Genomic DNA, 18,446 nt, shown 5'->3' with positions numbered 1-18,446 from the left:
ATAACCCCCCCTTTTTTTCCTTCCTCTGTTTTTTAAGCACCTTACAACCTTTTCAAAAGGTGCTGGACTCACTGTCGGCGCCGGAGATATGGTCAGGTGACGTAGCGTTTTAATTCCATACCCTTCTGTTCCATCTTAACTCAGATGTAGAAGAATTTATATTTAAATATTTATAGTTATTTTTATTTAATTTATTCACTTGTGTTGCCTTCATTACCACTGTCTATGTAACTATATCCCCCCTTTTTTCTCTCTGTTTTTACTGGGTGGCAGGGTGTGGTTAGTATTTTTATTAGTTTGTTTTTGCTTTAGGGTTTCTTTTCCATACCTTTCTACTGTGCTGTTTCCACTAACAGAGTGCGCTGTCAGTCTTCCCTTGTGTTTTTGTTTTGGTTTTTTACTTGTCTTTTTGTCTATAGGGAAGTCACTCTTCATTCTGGATTTTTTGTGAATGGGGAGAAATCGGGCAAACTCCTAGCTAACCAAGTAAGGGGTCTAAAGCCATGTCAGTGTATAACCGCCATTAACTCAGATGATGGGCTCGTTACTGATCATGCCAAAATCAATGATGCGTTCAGGGAATATTATCTGAAGCTTTATTCCTCTGAATCTCCCACCGACCACTCACTAATCACAAATTTTCTTAAAAGCGTAGACTTTCTTGAGCTGGCAGACACCCACAGAGAGATCTTGGATGCGCCATTTTTCAAAGAAGAGATTAGCGCTGCAATTTTCTCTCTGCAGTCAGGGAAGTTCCCTGGCCCAGACAGCTTTTCGGTAGAATGACACTCCAGAATGTGTTCTTCGCTTGATGCGGAAAAAGCATTTGACCGTGTCGAATGGAACTATTTATTTGCTGTGCTGGAGAGATTTGGGTCCGGTCCCAATTTCATCTCATGGATCAAGTACCTATACTTCTCCCCTGTTGTGTCTGTTTGCACCAATAGCCAGAAATCAAAACCATTCCAACTTAAACGAGGCACACGTCAGGGTTGCCCCCTTAGCCCGTTGTTATTTGATCTAGCTATTGAACCCTTAGCAATGCTTTTTCGAAGCAGTAAACTTGTTCAGGGTCTACAAATAGGTCAAACTGAACACAAAGTCAATTCATTCAATTTAAATGAACATCTTTCCTAAATTCTTATACTTATTTCAATCTTTACCAGTCTTCATCTCCAAGTCTTTCTTTACAACTCTAGACTCTATAATCTCCTCTTATATTTGGAAGGGTAAACGGGTAGCTAAGGTGCATTTACAGAAATCTAAGATTGAAGGGGGTCTGGCACTCACCAACTTCCGCTTTTACTATTGGGCTGCCAATATTCGGTCCCTGACCTAGTGGTTAAAGTCTGGGGAGGGTGTGGGACCCACCAGCTGGCTGGCAATGGAATTAGACTCAACGCAGGGTATTTCTCTTGCCTTCTTTCTGGGTTCTTCTCTTCCTTTATCCATTGACAACTTTACATCTAATCCGATAATTCGGCACTCCCTCAGGGTGTGGGCGCAGTTCAGGAGACATTTCAATCTTAATAATTTTTCACTTCAAAGCCCCATCCTTTCAAACCACCTATTCCTCCCCCCAACCTTGGACAACTTGTTCCAGGTCTGGTCTAGAGCAGGTATTATTTGCTTTAAAGATCTCTTTGTACACAATAAACTAGTATCATTTGATCAGCTGTCAAAAAAATACAGTATCCCAAAACTCACTTTTTTAGGTATTTACAACTCAGACATTTTTTGCAATCCCACCTGTCCAATTTTCCAGAAGCTCCAGCTGCTAACTTACTGGACGAGCTCCTTAATTTCCAACTATCAGGCATTTATAATAAACTGCAGTGTAACCCCAGCTCCCGTTGTAGGCTTCAAGTCCACATGGGAGAAGGAGTTGGGTATATCTATGTCAGATGACGTCTAGGACTCAGTCCTTTCTCTGGTAAATTCTACATCACTCTGCGTCCGTCATTCCCTGTTACAATTCAAAGTAGTCCACAGGGCCCACTTATCTAAATCCAAATTAGCTAAGCTTTATCTCAGTTTAGACCCTTGCTGTAACAGGTGAGGGTCTCATGATGCCAATCTAACCCACATGTTTTGGACCCGCCCTGTCCTGGCAAATTTTGGGAAGGAGGTTTTCTGCACTTTGAACAAGGCTACCGGCCTGAAACTAGCCCCCTACTTGCTGTCTTTGGTACAACGGGAGAGGATTATAAGTATATTCCCAGAGCAAAGCGTAGGGTGCTGTCTTTTGGTTCCCTCCTGGCTAGGCGTACAATTTTGATGAGGTGGAAGGCCGCTGCCCCGCCCCTCCATGTTCGGTGGCTTGCTGATCTCATGTCGTGCCTCAGTCTGGAAAAGATCCACTGCTCCATCCAGAACCAAAAGGGCACATTTGATAAAATGCGGGGTTTTTTCTGGAAAACTTCTCTAAACTTCAACTTAAGGATGTTCCAGCTGACTAACGGATTTGCTTCTCCATAGAGGTCTGGTGTCTGTCTGTGTTAATGGGAACGTGAAGCTCAGTGATGTCGTAGCAAACTTCTGAGTGGTTCTTAAGGGAAGGGTTAGTTAATATCATAATCCCTCCCAGGTTGTGGCTTTTGTTGTTTTGTTGGGTTTTTTGTTTTTGTTTTCTCTCTCTCTCTCTCTTTTTCCTTTTACTGGGATTTTTTTTTGTCGCTTGTTTGATAAATTAAAAGAGCAAAACAATGTTCTCACCTGAGAAATTCTGTTTTGTATTCAATGTAAACAGTTTGTATTTTCCCTCTTCTTTTTTCTTTATAAACTGTGTCCACAATTAATACAAAATATTGTGAATAATAAAAAAAAAAAGATAAGATGGGGCCTGATTATTTAAGACCTTGTATGTGATTAGCAGGATTTTGAATTCTGGATTTAACAGGGAGCCAATGAAGGGAAGCCAATACAGAGATGAGTCCACTGTCAGAGGCCATAAGAAGATCATTTGTAACCTTCACCAAAGCTGTTTCTGTGCTGTGCTGAGCTCTGAAACCTGACTGAAACTCTTCAAATAAACCTCTGCAGATGATCTGTTAGCTGTTTGACAACTACTCTTTCAAGGATTTTTGATATAAAGGAAGGTTGGAGATTGGCCTATAATTAGCTAAGACTGCTGGGTCTAGAGATGCTTTTTGAGTAAAGGTTTAACTACAGCCAGCTTGAAGGCCTGTGGTACATAGCTGATTATTAGAGATAGGTTGATCATATTTAAGATCGAAGAATTAATTAATGGCAGGACTTCTTTGAGCAGTTTTGTAGGAATGGGGTCTAAAAGACACGTTGATGGTTTGGAGGAAGTAATTATTGAAGTTAACTCAGAAAGATCAATTGGAGAAAAAGAGTCAAACTTAACATCAATGGTACTAAGAGTAGCTGTAGATAATATTACATCTGTGGGATGATTATTGGTAATTTTTTCTCTAATGATAAAAATTTTATTTGTGAAGAAGTTCATGAAGTCATTACTAGTTAACGTTAAAGGGATGGTTGGCTCAACAGAGCTCTGACTGTTTGTCAGCCTGGCTACAGAGCTGAAGAGAAACCTGGGGTTGTTCTTATTTTCTTCAATCAGTGATGAATAGTAAGATGTTCTGGCTTTGCGGAGGGCTTTCTTATAAAGCAGCAAACTATTTCTCCAGGCTAAATGATGATCCTCTAAATTTGTGACACGCCATTTCCTCTCCAGATTACGAGTCATCTGCTTTAGGGTACGTGTTTGAGAATTATACCACGGAGTCAGGTACTTCTGATTAGAGACCTTAGTTTTCACTGGAGCTACAGTATCCAGAGTCGTACGTAGTGAGGAGGTGAAATTATTAACAAGATGATCGACCTCTGTTGGAGTAGTGTTCAGATAGCTGCTCTGCTCTGTGTTGGTACAGGGCATTGAAGATGATAACAGTGGGTGGATTATATTCTTAAACTTAGTTACAGCGCTTTCAGAAAGACATCTACTTTGATAAAGTCTACTCTCCACCGCTGTGTAATCAATTATTGTAAATGTAAATGTTATCAGGAAATGATCAGACAGGAGAGGGTTTTCAGGAAACACTGTTAAACGTTCAGTTTCTATGCATATGTTAAAACAAGATCTAGAGTGTGATTAAAGTGGTGGGTGGGTTCTTTTACATTTTGAGAGATGCCAATTGAGTCTAATAACAGATTAAATGCCATGTTGAGGCTGTCATTTTTAGCATCTACATGGATGTTAAAATCACCCACAATAATTATTTTATCTGAGCTCAGAACTAAATCAGATAAAAAGTCTGAGAAATCAGACAGAAACTCTGTGTAAGGCCCAGGGATGGATTCCGTCTCTCCTAACAAGACCAGGTTTCCTCTAGAAAGTTTCCCAATTATCTATGAAGCCCACGTCATTTTTTTGGACACCACTCGGATGAAACCAGGAGATGTCCTTACTGAATCATCAGAGCTGAACAGGTGATGGAGAAACAGGTTTACCTTTTAGGTCACATGAATGAGTTGAAGGGAAGTTATGAACTGTTTCTGAGAGACAAATAACACCAGGATCGTTTTCTAAGTAGCTGACAGCTGGTAACTGCAGGGGCGGGTCTAGCAACGTTTTGCCAGGTAGAGCATTAACTGCTCAAAATGCCTGGGCCCATTTTTTGTCCCAGTCGAGCCCTGGCAGCGGCTATTTAGCGGAGAGCTCACCTAGTGAAACTGCATCCCCATCCCACTCTGACACCAGTGGAAAAGACCACGAGAGAGTAAACATTGTGAGGTGTGGGCCCTGGCTCACCTGCACCAACTTTCTGATGAACAAAGTGTGGCTGCTGTCTTCATCACACAGGATCACATCAGCATTTAATGTATGTATATGAGAGCTGCAGCTCATGGTGGCTTCAAATGACTGTGGACCGCACTGTCCGGCTGGCTGTTAACAGCAGATTCCGTTTTTCCATCTTTGAAGAAAAAATGGCACGAGCTTCCTATTGAAACGTCATTTCCGGCTCCTCTGTCTCAAAGCAAGATGGCGGCCGTGATAGAGAGAGTTGATGGATGTGTTGGGTCCTTGGACTCAGATATCGTGTCACTAAGACATACACCCCCTCCATCGGACCAGCAGCACCAGAACAACCCCCTGCTGGGCCTGCCCATCGTGGCCATCGAGACCATCCTCAACTTCCTGTCCTACGATGAGATCAGCCTGCTGCGCTCGGTGAGAACAAAAACAGCAGCAAAGCTAATGCTAGCCAGGGCTCCGAATCCTGTTTGGGTAGCACTCGTGTAAAGGCAGCGCAGACATCAGGCTGTTTCACATCCGTGCTCCAGTCTGGAGCCGTCTGTTTGCAGCCACGGCCCGCATTGTGCTCCTCGAATTAGCAAGACAGCCGAGATGAGCAGGGCTGGGATACACGACACAACACTATCACCATCACACAACTGTCAGAGCGCAGATGAGTGTTGGTCACGGAGTTGTTTGCAGCCAGTACCGGGCTCGTGGCTGTCCTTGTGTAACTCTGTGGGGTTAGTAGAAGCCTCGCAGCTCCATTCACCTACACTTCAGTCTGCTCGGCACACAGCCTGGAGGCTTCGTTCTTCTCCTGCTGTGCAGAATCAGTCGCTGTCATGTGTTAGTTTGCGTTTGCTGAGGAGTTCGTGGCTCACTGGCTAAGTGAGGTAATAAGACTGCTGTGCACTACCCGTGTTTTCACTGACATTTGCAGATGAACGAACCGTTTTCCTGCTGAGATACTCATAGCTACTAAACACTCCCCTCTTGATGCAAAGTATTGTGACATGTAATACAAACAAGATGTGCAATGAAGATTTTTTTGTCATTACACAATGCTCTGTGGACTGTGTCATACCTTACTTACCAGTATGAGCGGTGCAGCTGTGTCAGCAGATGCGTATCAGGTCAGTGTCAAATGACTGTTGATATTTGATGATCAGGTTTAACAAAGTGACTTCATGACTTCTGTAAATGTGGACTTTTTCCTTAAGCAGCAGAAAGCGTTTCCTCCAGTCTAACCCAAAGTAGAATTCAGCCATTGCTTTTTCCTCTGATCCCCTTAACGGTGACATCCGGGAGTAGTTTTTGCAGCAGGATTGTAAGAGAGGATGGTAAATATTCCTTTGAAAACAACAGGAATGATAAGAGCCAATGTATCAGCTCTTAAAACTGTGAATGTAGAGACTGGAAGCCCTCCACTTTATCCAAAGCACTGTGTCAAGAATCCCATGTAGGCAAATAACTTGAAACTCTGAATTGCTACGTACTCATCAGATTACCTGTCCACCTGTTCTCTCTGATCTGTCTTCAGGTATGCAAGCGTATGGACATGATTTGCCAGCGTGTCCTGAATCAGGGATTCCTGAAGGTGGAGCGTTACCACAGCCTGTGCCAGAGGCAAGTCAAAGCCCAGCTGCCCAGGTCAGTATCACATCACAAGTTATTCCACTCTCACTGCACTCTGGTTTTCTTCAGGAACTCTCCTTTATTTAATTATTTGGCCAACTTTAAGAAGCTTGGAAATGACTTTATACTTTTTCCTTGATCTGAATGAATTGGCTGGCACTTATGTAGAGCGCTTTTTTGTCATAATCATCTCATCCTTGCACAAGTATTTTTTCTAAATTCTTCATAAGCTGGGATACAAAATTCACATGTACCTTGTACTAAATGAAAGCATTGTATTTAAATGCAGAGGAGGGAAAAGTCATTGTTCATAAAACAAAACTACAGGTACTGGTTGGTGAGTTAGGACATTGGGAGACAAAACCAAATAAAACATCCTTAACAAACAAAGTGTGTTCTCATGATATCCTTCTGGTAAGGTGCTTCTGTCAGTAGGGTGGGATTTAAGTTCTTGATTCCCATCAAGGACGAGAGCATGATGGGTAACGTCCAAACTGCATCCAGGATAGAAACAGCTGCATTATGCTGCTAACCCAACTTCAGCTCCTTCCAAGCACATGCACAGATAGCATGCTAATTCTAAGCTAGCCACGATCCCAGAGTGATGTGAAAACTGACTGAATGCTAAGCCGACCACAGCGGCCAGACCCTGAACTCCAACAGGGAAGAAGCTTGATAATCAGTCAGGCTGCAGTGTCCGTTTATACGGGTTCAGCTTTGTGTTCATACCTAAATGTCAAGAGAAGGGTCATTTGTGTGTCCTTATTAGGGATTTGTGCTGGTGGCTGGGACTGCTTTACACAGTCTGAGCTTTCAGACCCTTTTTATTACCCCTCAGCTGTAAAAGGCTGATGGGGTTTTGCTATCACCCAGCCAGATGAGCAGGCAGTGTGGGCACCCAAGTTTGTGAATGCAACAACTCAAGAATGAGGCGACGTAGAATTCAAACCATAGGTGCATCTACTAAAAATCTTGGATGAGTTTAAATCCGGGTAATCTTAACCTCAAGGTCAAAGGTCAAGTTTTCCAAAAATCATCAGGGATTTTCACATTTCTACTGGTGGCTGCCGGTAGAGCAGGGCGATATGACCAAAAATATTTATCACGATATACATTTGAAAATTTGCGATAACGATATAACTGACGATATAATTGACACGAGACAAAATACTTTACAACTCCACAACTGTATTAGTGCAAAAAAAACCCATCTATGTATTTTCACTGAAACAAGCAGCTGTTATTTATCTGCATTAAAGTTATATAAAAACGTAACAGTGCAAATTCCTCGCTGACAGTTTAACCAAAAGGCATTTCCAGTGGAAACTGGCCGACACATCCTCAGCATAACCATGTATAATATCCACAACACTTAAAAAGAGGTTATACACACACAACACGGTAACATGTTGAAGCACAGTACGTATCACTCAGCGAGGCTCCGCCTACGATAGCCGTAACGCTCCGACAATCCATCAAGCGGTGCGGCTTCGTAGCTTAGCAAAGTCGTACTGAAACATTTGACAGATTTTCGAGCGCCGTGTACATAAAATCGTTTCGAGGTCAGTAAACACAACCAGAGTTCATACATAAGGCACACGGGATTATAAGGGGCTCTGTCGACTTTCAGAAAAATTAAAGGATTGATTTTAAGTGCGCCGTATTTTCCAAAAAACACGGTAATAACGACGGCCCGCTAGCATGCGCTACCAAAAATAGTGCTTTGTTGTGTATCTGAGGGACGAAAGCTAAACCAGTTCCACACCAGTGAAGCTGCAGCATTTTTACAAACCAGTTCAGGTTCATGGTTTCATTCAACGATCCGCTTTCGCTCTTCTCATTCTGCGTCGCCGCCGTGTGCGTATGTAAACATGGGCACTGTGCATGCGTGTTTTACCCATATTCTATCGCCATGTTTCATTTTCTTATCATTGCCCAACATTACACCGGTATTACCGTGAACGGTATGATATGGCCCAGCCCTAGCTGCCGGTATGTCACCATTTTAATTCCAGCCCTATTTATCTGACCTTCGTGTGAAGTTCATGGTGTCGGCCTGATGCTGAGGCCTGGTAGCTTCAGATAATAGTTACCAGACAAAGTAAAAGCAGGTCAGAGGCTCTCTTCCCTTCTGCTTGGTTTCTGTGTAAACAAGAAGCCAAGATTCTTACAGCATATGTGAGCATGGTGTATTGTGTCCACAATATGTATCTATCTTCTCTCTCTTGTATGTATTATTGTAGGGTCTACCTTACTGTGTGTGTGTGTGTGTGTGTGTGTGTGTGTGTGTGTGTGTGTGTGTGTGTGTGTGTGTGTGTGTGTGTGTGTGTGTGTGTGTGTGTGTGTGTGTGTGTGTCCCCTCGTCAGCCTCCTTTTTTGGCAGCTTCTTTTGGGCGTCGCCTCAGTGGATCATCTGCCTCCATCTCACCATAAACCAAAAATCACTTTATGCCTGTGAAACACACACATCCCTTAAACACTGAAAGCACTTCTCTGTCTAAACACTTTGTCTAGTATTCACAACCACAACTTTTCAGCTTTTAATTTTGTGCAGTTGGCAGTAAACTCCATGCCCCAAACCTCAGTAAATTATGTTTGTGTCATTCATTTCAATATTCTCCTCCCACTCGTTTGCCCTCTATGAAAGAGAAACTCCTACAAATACAGATATAATAAGGAGGTTTAATTGGAGTAGTAACTTCCATCTTTCAGACACTGTGTTCTTTTGGGGTTTTTTGTGTTGTTTCTTAGTCAAACCTACAATAGTTTCTTGACGTCATCACAGGCTTTTGTGCTGTGCTGGCTGTGAGTGCCTCCTGTGTCTGTTACAGGCTCTATTTCTGATCCTTTTCAAACAAGTTTGAATCCCACTTCTAAAACAAGTCAAATGAGTCTTGAACAGTAAATCTTTTTCTTAATGATGTCAAGAAAAAGATCATATGAATGATATAAATGACAATACATAGAAATGGATATTCTTTAAAGTTCTCTTCATGTTTCCATTGTCTCCCAGGAGAGAGTCAGAGAGGAGAAACCACTCCCTGGCCCGTCACGCTGACATCCTGGCTGCTGTGGAGACCCGCCTTTCACTACTCAACATGACCTTCATGAAATATGTGGACTCCAACCTGTGTTGCTTCATCCCCGGAAAGGTTAGTGTAGCTGCTACTGGCAAACAACTCTGCAGCATCAGTAGTTTTCAAGACAGAAGGGAAAAGTTCTCATTTAAAAAGCTCATTTTTTCCTTTTGCAGCAAGTCCACATTAATCCACATTTATTTTTCTTTTTTATGTATTTAGTTTATGTTCTATGGACCCCTGTCTGTTAATAAAGTGAAACGAATCCCCGCTTTGGTGTTTGCCGTGACATGCTATAATTTGTTCCTGGGTCTGGCGCTACATGCAGGATGGTAAACAGATGAGTCCAAAGCAATAAAAGCAAGTTTTAGTCAAATCCAGATGCTGAATATGGCTCTTGTGCTTTTAAATATAGCGATATAGGTAGGGCTGCTCAATTAATCGAATTTTAATCTCGATTACGATCTGGGCTTTCAACGATCATTAAAAATGACTGAGCCGATTATTAGCCCCTCCCTCATGCTTTACTCTCGCGCTGCTCCGTGTGGCAAATCGAGCGCACCTCTTTGCATTTCGAACACGCGTCACAACAATTAAGAGGACCCGAGGGAAGCTCGGAAAGCTAAGCAGAAGTTATTTGGAGAGGAGAGTGACTGCCGTTGGTTAAAAAGAGGTAAAAACCTTCAGTGGTGTGGAAACATTATGGGTTCATGGAGTCAGACTGGATCAAGTAGACACAGTGTGTAAACTTTGCTACAGTGTAGCTGCACCACAGAGCAACACTGCAAAGTTCACTAAACATAGATGTTTACATTTATTTCTTATATTGCAAACATTTGCACTGTTATCAGTATTTGCACTATTTTATATTATTTTTTAAAGTCATTATTCAACACATTGTTATTGTTAAATAAATATCGTCAAATAATCGAGATCTCAATTTCAGTGAAAATAATCGTGATTATCATTTTTGCCATAATCGAGCGGCCCTAGATATAGGTATAAATATGAATATAAATATAAAAGGACAAGTATGTGTGCAGGTATTTATGGTGGTATACAGAAGTGACAGGGTGCAGTGAGGTGTGATTATTTCTGTGGACCTGACTGATGTGGATGAATTACAGAGTCTGACAGCAGCATGAAGGAACGAGCTCCTGTAACGTTCCCTCAGACAGCCAGGTTGAAGGAACCTGTTGCTGAAACTGCTCTTCAGATTGTCCAGTGTGTTATGTAGGGGGGAGTCATTTTCCATGATTGCCAGCAGTCTTGCCCGCATTCTGTCCCTGATCACCACCTCCAGGGTGACGAGCTTCATGCCAACAACAGAACCAGCCTTCCTCGTTAGTTTGTTCAGTTTGATTGCATTGTCCTATTAAGGTTTATGGAAATCAGTCTGCAGTTGGCTCATCATCAGGAGGGTTTGATCAAGTAACTACCAGGGCTGAGACACTCAGCTGTCACATGACTAATTTATTTATATAGCACCAAATTACAACAACAGTCGCCTCAAGGCGCTTTATATTGTACAGTAGATCCTACAATGATAGATACAGAGAAAAGCCCAACAATCATATGACCCCCTGTGAGCAGCACTTTGGCAACAGTGGGAAGGAAAAACTCCCTTTTAACAGGAAGAAACCTCCAGCAGAACCAGGCTCAGGGAGGGGCGGGGCCATCTGCTGTGATTGGTTGGGGTGAGAGAAGGAAGACAGGATAAAGACATGCTGTGGAAGAGAGACAGAGATTAATAACAGATATGATTCAATGCAGAGAGGTCTGTTAACACATAGTGAGCGAGAAAGGTGACTGGAAAGGAAAAACTCAATGCATCATGGGAATCCCCCGGCAGCCTACGTCTATTGCAGCATAACTAAGGGAGGATTCAGGGTCACCTGGTCCAGCCCTAACTATATGCTTTAGCAAAAAGGAAAGTTTGAAGCCTGATCTTAAAAGTAGAGATAGTGTCTGTCTCCTGAATCCAAACTGGAAGCTGGTTCCACAGAAGAGGGGCCTGAAAACTGAAGGCTCTGCCTCCCATTCTACTTTTAAATACTCTAGGAACAACAAGTAGGCCTGCAGAGCGAGAGCGAAGTGCTCTGATAGGGTGATATGGTACTACAAGGTCATTAAGATAAGATGGGGCCTGATTATTTAAGACCTTGTATGTGAGGAGCAGGATTTTGAATTCTGGATTTAACAGGAAGCCAAAACAGGAGAAATCTGCTCTCTCTTTCTAGTCCCTGTCAGGACTCTTGCTGCAGCATTTTGGATCAGCTGAAGGCTTTTCAGCGAGTTTTTTGGACTTCCTGATAATAATGAATTACAGTCGTCCAGCCTGGAAGTAATAAATGCATGAACTAGTTTTTCAGCGTCACTCTGAGACAGGATATTTCTAATTCTAGAGATGTTGCACAAATGGAAGAACGCAGTCTTACATATTTGTTTAATATGTGCGTTGAAGGACATGTCCTGGTCAAAAATGACTCCAAGGTTCCTCACAGCGTTACTGGAGGCCAAGGTAATGCCATCCAGAGTAAGAATCTGCTTAGATACCATATTTCTAAGATTTTCAGGGCCGAGTACAATAACCTCAGTTTGATCTGAATTAAGAAGCAGAAAGTTAGCGGCCATCCAGGTCTTTATGTCTTTAAGACATTCCTGCAGTTTAACTCATTGGTGTGTGTTATCTGGCTTCATGGACAGATAGAGCTGGGTGTCATCTGCATAGCAGTGTAAATGTATGCTATGTCTTCTAATGATGCTGCCTAAGGGAAGCATGTATAATGTAAACAGAATTGGTCCTAGCACTGAACCCTGTGGAACTCCATAATTAACCTCAGTGTGTGAAGAGGACTCTCCATTTACATGCACAAACTGGAGTCTATTAGATAGATATGATACAAACCACTGCAGTGCAGTACCTGTAATACCTACAGCATGTTCTAATCGCTCTAATAGGATATTATGGTCGACAGTATCGAACGCTGCACTGAGGTCTAGCAGGACAAGCACAGAGATGAGTCCACTGTCAGAGGCCATAAGAAGATCATTTGTAACCTTCACTAAAGCTGTTTCTGTGCTGTGCTGAGCTCTGAAACCTGACTGAAACTCTTCAAATAAACCATTCCTCTGCAGATGATCTGTTAGCTGTTTGACAACTACTCTTTCAAGGATGTTTGATATAAAGGAAGGTTGGAGATTGGCCTATAATTAGCTAAGACTGCTGGGTCTAGAGATGCTTTTTGAGTAAAGGTTTAACTACAGCCAGCTTGAAGGCCTGTGGTACATAGCCGATCATTAGAGATAGGTTGATCATATTTAAGATCGAAGAATTAATTAATGGCAGGACTTCTTTGAGCAGTTTTGTAGGAATGGGGTCTAAAAGACACGTTGAAGGTTTGGAGGAAGTAATTATTGAAGTTAACTCAGAAAGATCAATTGGAGAAAAAGAGTCTAACTTAACATCAATGGTACTAAGAGTAGCTGTAGATAATATTACATCTGTGGGATGATTATTGGTAATTTTTTCTCTAATGATAAAAATTTTATTTGTGAAGAAGTTCATGAAGTCATTACTAGTTAACGTTAAAGGGATGGTTGGCTCAAAAGAGCTCTGACTTTTTGTCAGCCTGGCTACAGAGCTGAAGAGAAACCTGGGGTTGTTCTTATTTTCTTCAATCAGTGATGAATAGTAAGATGTTCTGGCTTTGCGGAGGGCTTTCTTATAAAGCAGCAAACTATTTCTCCAGGCTAAATGATGATCCTCTAAATTTGTGACACGCCATTTCCTCTCCAGATTACGAGTCATCTGCTTTAGGGTACGTGTTTGAGAATTATACCACGGAGTCAGGTACTTCTGATTAGAGACCTTAGTTTTCACAGGAGCTACAGTATCCAGAGTCGTACGTAGTGAGGAGGTGAAATTATTAACAAGATAATCGACCTCTGTTGGAGTAGCGTTCAGATAGCTGCTCTGCTCTGTGTTGGTACAGGGCATCAGGAAACACTGTTAAATGTTCAGTTTCTATGCCATATGTTAAAACAAGATCTAGAGAGTGATTAAAGTGGTGGGTGGGTTCTTTTACATTTTGAGAGACGCCAATTGAGTCTAATAACAGATTAGATGCCATGTTGAGGCTGTCATTTTTAGCATCTACATGGATGTTAAAATCACCCACAATAATTATTTTATCTGAGCTTAGCACTGAGATTCAAGTAAAGTGAATGGCTACTTTGACAGGGTTTCCACACCCCTGTCCCCCAATAGTCAATCTAAGAGTGAGGTTTATTGCTACCAATAACAACAAAACTGAAAGCATAAACTCCAGGTCTGTGAAGGTTCTTTAAGTTGCTCGAAGACGTCTTCAAGCAACTTAAAGAAGTCCAGATGCTTTTCTTTCCAAACTCCTTAGACCATAAACTCCAGGGTGAAAAAAGGTCAAAATAATAAACAAAACAACCTATTCCAAAGAAGTGCTACCTAAACCCTACTCGAAACCAAACTAAACAAAACACAAGCACTACCTTTAATTCCCTAATTTAATAAACAAGAGAAAAAGTGCAAAAAAATAGGGTGTTCACCCCTTCTGCTTCAGTGCTATTTACAAGATCAAGCACTGCCAGTTTGGAGGCCGAGGACAGGTCTGCTGTTGCTGCCTGGGGAACATCTGCGGGAGACAGGGTTTTTGAAATGGCCAGTTCATAGTGGGTGTCAGTCAGCAGGTGGCAGGTCAAAGCCGGCCCAAAACGGCTCCTCCAATCACGTGGAGGCCCTGCAGAGACTCTTAAAGGCACAGAACACACACTGATTCAGAATATGGCCAGGGCCTTAACACACATGTTGAACTGCAGTGGAAGGAAAATGCCCTAAATCAACAACAGTACCAGCATGATTAAAAAGGAAAACTATTTCTTTGATTATTGATGTTGAAACCGTCTTTAATCAGGTTGGTGCCGTTGCTGCTGGTTTAGGACGTCTTAGCTGCACCACAGTTCAACATGTGACCATTAAAAACTATGCTTTAACTGTTAGTAGTGGCTCATACCAGAGCCTTTTTAATTTGTTTCTTCCGACCAGGTCAGCTCCCCACACATGAATGCCGCATCGAGCTTTTAAAAGCCTGTTTCACTCATTATTTCTCTGTTATTTGTATTCTCCTGATCACGTGCTGTTGTGTGTCATCAGGTTATAGATGAGATTTACCGCGTGTTGCGCTACGTGAACTCTACCCGAGCACCTCAGCGAGCTCATGAGGTTCTGCAGGAGTTGAGGGACATCTCCTCCATGGCCATGGAGTACTTCGATGAGAAGATCGTCCCCATTCTGAAGAAGAAACTGCCGGGAGCCGATCTGTCTGGTCGCCTCATTGGCTCTGCACCAGGTAATTGAAATGTGACAAAAACAATAATAGTTGCGCATCCCTATTGCACCGGGTGTCCAAGGTTTTAAATGCAACATGTGAGCCACAGTGGTTGTGCGTTTGTGGCTTTCCATTTGTATCAGAGTTGTCGCTAAATGTGAGAGACGAGAAAGTCATCGTCCTGTTTAGTCTTACGTGCCACCCCAGCCGTTGGTTGTTTGCACTGCTCTGCACGCGCTCTGCATCACACGCTATGCTAACTCTGGAACACGCTTTACTCAGATGTGTGTCTTGTGCCCTCAGTGGCAGGTCCATCTACCTCTTTGACCACCATGTCCTTGCTGGCTAAGAACACACCTTCTCGCTCTGAGATGACCAAGGTGCAGCAGCAGGTGAAAGTGAACGGGGCATCGATGACGGTATTGCGGAGGGAGATGCAGGAAATTCGGGTCAAGCAGCTGGAGCAGCAGAAGCAGCTGCAGGACCAGGAGCAGAAGCTGCAGGAACAGAGCCAGGTGATCGCTGAGCAGAACGCCCGCCTCGCAGAGCTGGAGCACAAGCTCCGTGAACTGATGGAGAGTAGCGCTGCTGCTATCGGAGGACCCAGGCCCAACACAACTGTCCCCTCCACATCCAGCAGCTCTGCTGTGTCTTTCACTGCTGCCAGCACATCTGCTGCTGTCTTGACAGGCGTGGCTGCAGCCTCACCCAGGGAGACAGAGGGTGAGGTAGGGTCTTCGCTAAAACGCACCAGAAAAAGCTCAGACCTTCCACGGCAATCCAAACGGCTGCGCAGCAAGAAATGAGAAACTCGTGTGTCATTTAGCTCAAGTTATTTTGATTTTTAAGGTCTGACTGATCACATCTTAAACCAGTGCCCAGAGTTATCAGCCACTCCACCAACACACTTCCTGTATACTGTCTCACACACAGCGCTGACACCACCTGCTGTGGTGTGGAATAATTCTCTGCTGTCCACAACCAAAGCACTGAACCCTGAATGTCATCCAGGACTTTGCACATGGTTAGGTTTGTCGTTACAGAACTGTTAATGTCTGATTTTCCTTTTGTTAAAGACTCGCCTAAATAATACATTACTGTGTAAACACGTCACTAGTTTATAGTTTCACCTTTAAAAAGGTCCCGTTCTCAGCTACTCCACGTTGTAGTTTCTACTTTGAGCAGTGGATTACTCCACATGTGGCGATGTAGTGATTTCAGGCAGTGGACTGAGTCAGACTACAGTGTGACCTAGGGTGACAGAGTGACTTGCTGATGATTTATCACTACCTGCATGATAATGTAACTCTATAGAAGACATTAGGCTTTGACTACACAATGTTTTTTCTTATGCTCCATTCATCAGTGTCCTGGTTCTGCACATAGGGTTTGTTGGCCAGTCCTTGCAAGGCTTCTGAACCACTTAAATCAATAAGGGTATAGGTGGGTGGTTGGCTATTTGCCTCTAAAAAGGTTGTTTCATTGAAATGACTGTACTCTCAAATGAAGATGCTTATATTTGCAGCCTTGTTAACAGAAGTCACCTTGCACATGTGATTTAATGCATTTCCTGTTTGTTAAGAAAATGTTCATATTTGTCATTTTGGGAACATAAACTACTAAAGGATATCGAATGAAAATAGGAAGTGTGATGCTCCTGGAACAGCCTAACTGCGGTTGCATGTTGTCAGTAGTTAGTGATCTTCACAGGGGTCTAAATCAGTTGCAACAGCTTCTTTCTAAGTTTGGCTAAGTGCAATATGAATCGATGAAATAGTCAGTGGTTTATTTCTTTGTAGTAGCTCGCTTTTTCTTTTTTTTTCAAGAGCTGCTGCTCAGATGAGTTTTTGATGAATTCTTGAATCTTCATGAAAAGCACGGCTGAAAGGAGGAGAAGGCCAAACTGTCATGTCAAGCTCTTTGGGGGGGAATATGCACATCAGTTTCTTTCCACTCTTTACAGAAGCAGCAGAGAGCACAGGAGCCATGCTGTGCTGAATATGAAAGCAGTCATGCGTTTGAAGCCCCTCATGTCCATATTTGGCTGTTATATGATGCATTACTGTATGAGCTGTGCTGAGGATAAAAATACTATAAAACTGACCTTGATGGCAAACTGGTGTTTTGCATCTGTTCTCTGAATAACGTGAGAAGCCTGATATGAGCTTCAAACATTCTGCATATTCACTGTACACAACATGTACTCCAGTACAGGTCAGTGTTTTACCCTGGGGGGGTTTCATTGTGTAGTCTGTCCTGACTGCACAAACTGGAGACACACAAGGCCTAACTTTGGCAGGCTTGCACAATACTTTTAATAGTTTCACTTTGCTAACAGTCTGAAAACTGAGACGACCTTGAATTAAGTACTTTAACTCAATAAATGTAACCTGGTGTCACTTGCTGGCTTTTATCGACATTTTCAGCCACATGTTGCTTGATACAACATTTGGCCAACCTCGTCTGCTGATGAAGATCTGAAGGTTTTAGTCCGTTTCTGAGGTCTAAATGAAAACAACGATCAGTTGTTTGCTTCTTATACTTTTTTGAGCTTTTAAGATTTCTGGGATGTCGTTGTCAGATCATGTAAACACTCCTCCAGTATTGAATTGCAAATATAGAATCCCCGCTGGCTCATACTGGGCTTCTCCCCAGCCTAGGACTTGTAGTACTTCAGTAAACCCAGAGAAAAACACAAGTGTAGAAGTACATGTGGGGGAAAAGAAGGAAGGAAAAAACCAGAACAAGATTGCATTTCAAAGGTCACTTCTAAAACTTGCAGGTTTTTCTCACTTTGTCCCAAATGCCAGCTGATTTTTGTTTTTTCCTTATGTTTTGAAACTCTTCCTGAGACTTCTGCCTCCACCTGAAAAAGACGAGGGAGTGAACCTGATTTTTGGACTTTTTTGCACAAATAGATGGTGGCAGTGGGAACCGATTACCGTTAGACTGCCTGCTTCCTTCTCTGTACAAACTTGTTTTGTTGCCTTGTGGCTGCACTTGTGTTTTCCTTGTTCCAAGTGTTTCTGTTCTTTGGATGACCTGAACTAACACATGGCACATTCATTTGGTAAAGACATTTTGGAAATGCATCTCACGTGTCTATTATGAAGACACAAGGCAACAAAGCACAAGAAGATGTAATCTGGTGGTTCCATCTGAGACTGCGTCTCAGTCTAGAAAACCTTACTGTATTCTTCATGTATTTTAAAGTGCAGATTGTGAATTATTTCATGTACGTATGCCAAGAAAACTATCTTTTGAGTTGGGGCTAATTGTACAGTCTTGTTGCACACATTACTGTTACTGGTGTACAAATCAAACCTATTAAAAATCAGCTAACACATTTGTGTATCTCTGATTGTAAACATGAAGCTGTAGATTTAATGTTAATATTTGAGTGTTCATTCATCATATACATTCATTACGTTTGGTAGTAAAACAAATGTAATTGACATCATTCTTTGCTTGTGTGGTCGGTCGTATTATCCATTTTGGTGGATACATGACATTGGCACGAAAGAAATAAAAACAATAACAGGAAATGTTCGTGCTGGAGACAGGAAACCAGTTCTGATGACTAACTAACTGGAGTGCTGTGCT

The 18,446-nt window shown here is 42.4% G+C and overlaps 1 protein-coding gene across 1 annotated transcript; it reads left to right on the top strand.

Annotated features, from left to right (window-relative positions):
• Nucleotides 1-4,952: 4,952 nt before the first annotated feature.
• Nucleotides 4,953-18,189, top strand: fbxo28 (F-box protein 28). The gene is made up of 5 exons (XM_082557156.1): nucleotides 4,953-5,200; nucleotides 6,309-6,418; nucleotides 9,417-9,555; nucleotides 14,669-14,864; nucleotides 15,147-18,189. The coding sequence occupies exons 1-5, from the start codon at nucleotides 5,012-5,014 to the stop codon at nucleotides 15,647-15,649; spliced, it is 1,137 nt and encodes a 378-aa protein (XP_082413282.1). The 5' UTR covers nucleotides 4,953-5,011; the 3' UTR covers nucleotides 15,650-18,189.
• Nucleotides 18,190-18,446: the final 257 nt, after the last annotated feature.

The sequence above is a fragment of the Aulonocara stuartgranti genome, assembly GCF_965226115.1.
Source record: "Aulonocara stuartgranti genome assembly, chromosome: 13".
Taxonomy (NCBI): domain Eukaryota; kingdom Metazoa; phylum Chordata; class Actinopteri; order Cichliformes; family Cichlidae; genus Aulonocara; species Aulonocara stuartgranti.
This window is presented reverse-complemented; position numbering and strand designations above follow the sequence as displayed.